Here is a 996-nt window from a genome sequence, read left to right as displayed (position 1 = left end):
TAATAATAATAATAATAATAATAATAATAATAATAATAATAATAATAATAATGATAATAATAATGATAGTAATAATGATAATAATAATAATAATAATAATAATAATAATAATAATAATAATAATAATGGATTCCATTTATATAGCACATATCCACTTATGCCATGCTCTATGCGCTTAACATGATACATATTATGGATTAAAAAAACAATTTTAAAGGCACATAGTATTACATACGTGTGCACACACATATTCACGCACGCACGTACGCACGCACCACACACACACATTCACACATACATACACATATACGTACATACGCACATACAAACTCACCACGATCTACAGCTTGGATGGATTCTGTCTAATCGAAATATGATGAAAATAGAAATTCTTTTAAGTTTTAGTTTCTTCTTAAAAATTTCTAGATTTTCTGCTTTTCTGATAGTTTTTGGAAGCCTATTCCAAACAAGTGGGGCAAAATATGGAAAAGAGCCTTTGCCATACACCAATAACAACAACAACAACACCAGCAACAATAAACAACAACAACGGCAACAATAACGACAACAACAATAAACAAAAACGACCACAACAACAGCAACAATAAACAACAACAACAGCCACAACAAGCAATTCACTACATCGACGTCGGCAGCAACAACAGCAACACACACACTGATCCCAGGAGTACAACTTTCATCCCCAGAAACACTGACGGCGCCCTGTTACTAGAGAGGATGAACAACATCAACAAGAACCCGACTTACTTCAGTCCTTCCGGGGCTTCTGCCCGACGGCACGCCGTGCAGGAAGTGCCCGCAGACTGCCTCACTCTCATCGAGGTGGTGGGCGAGGGGGCGTTTGGACAGGTGTTCAGAGGTGAGGCTGGGTGTCAAGATTCTCATTACGTGCTCATCCTCTCTGTCTTTCTCTCTGTCTCTCTGTCTGTCTGTCTGTCTGTCTGTCTGTCTGTCTGTCTGTCTGTCTGTCTGTCT

At 38.4% G+C, this 996-nt stretch overlaps 1 protein-coding gene across 1 annotated transcript in view; it reads left to right on the top strand.

Annotated features, from left to right (window-relative positions):
* The window catches only part of LOC100533372 (Trk-like receptor tyrosine kinase), a gene marked incomplete at its 5' end in the record, with an annotated part of 112,342 nt that overhangs the window by 63,181 nt on the left and 48,165 nt on the right, over positions 1–996 (top strand). The window contains 1 exon segment of the mRNA NM_001204662.1: positions 708–880. Within this exon segment, the coding sequence (NP_001191591.1) occupies positions 708–880 (173 nt within the window).

The sequence above is a fragment of the Aplysia californica genome, unplaced genomic scaffold (assembly GCF_000002075.1).
Source record: "Aplysia californica isolate F4 #8 unplaced genomic scaffold, AplCal3.0 scaffold00457, whole genome shotgun sequence".
In the NCBI taxonomy this organism is placed as follows: domain Eukaryota; kingdom Metazoa; phylum Mollusca; class Gastropoda; order Aplysiida; family Aplysiidae; genus Aplysia; species Aplysia californica.
This window is presented reverse-complemented; position numbering and strand designations above follow the sequence as displayed.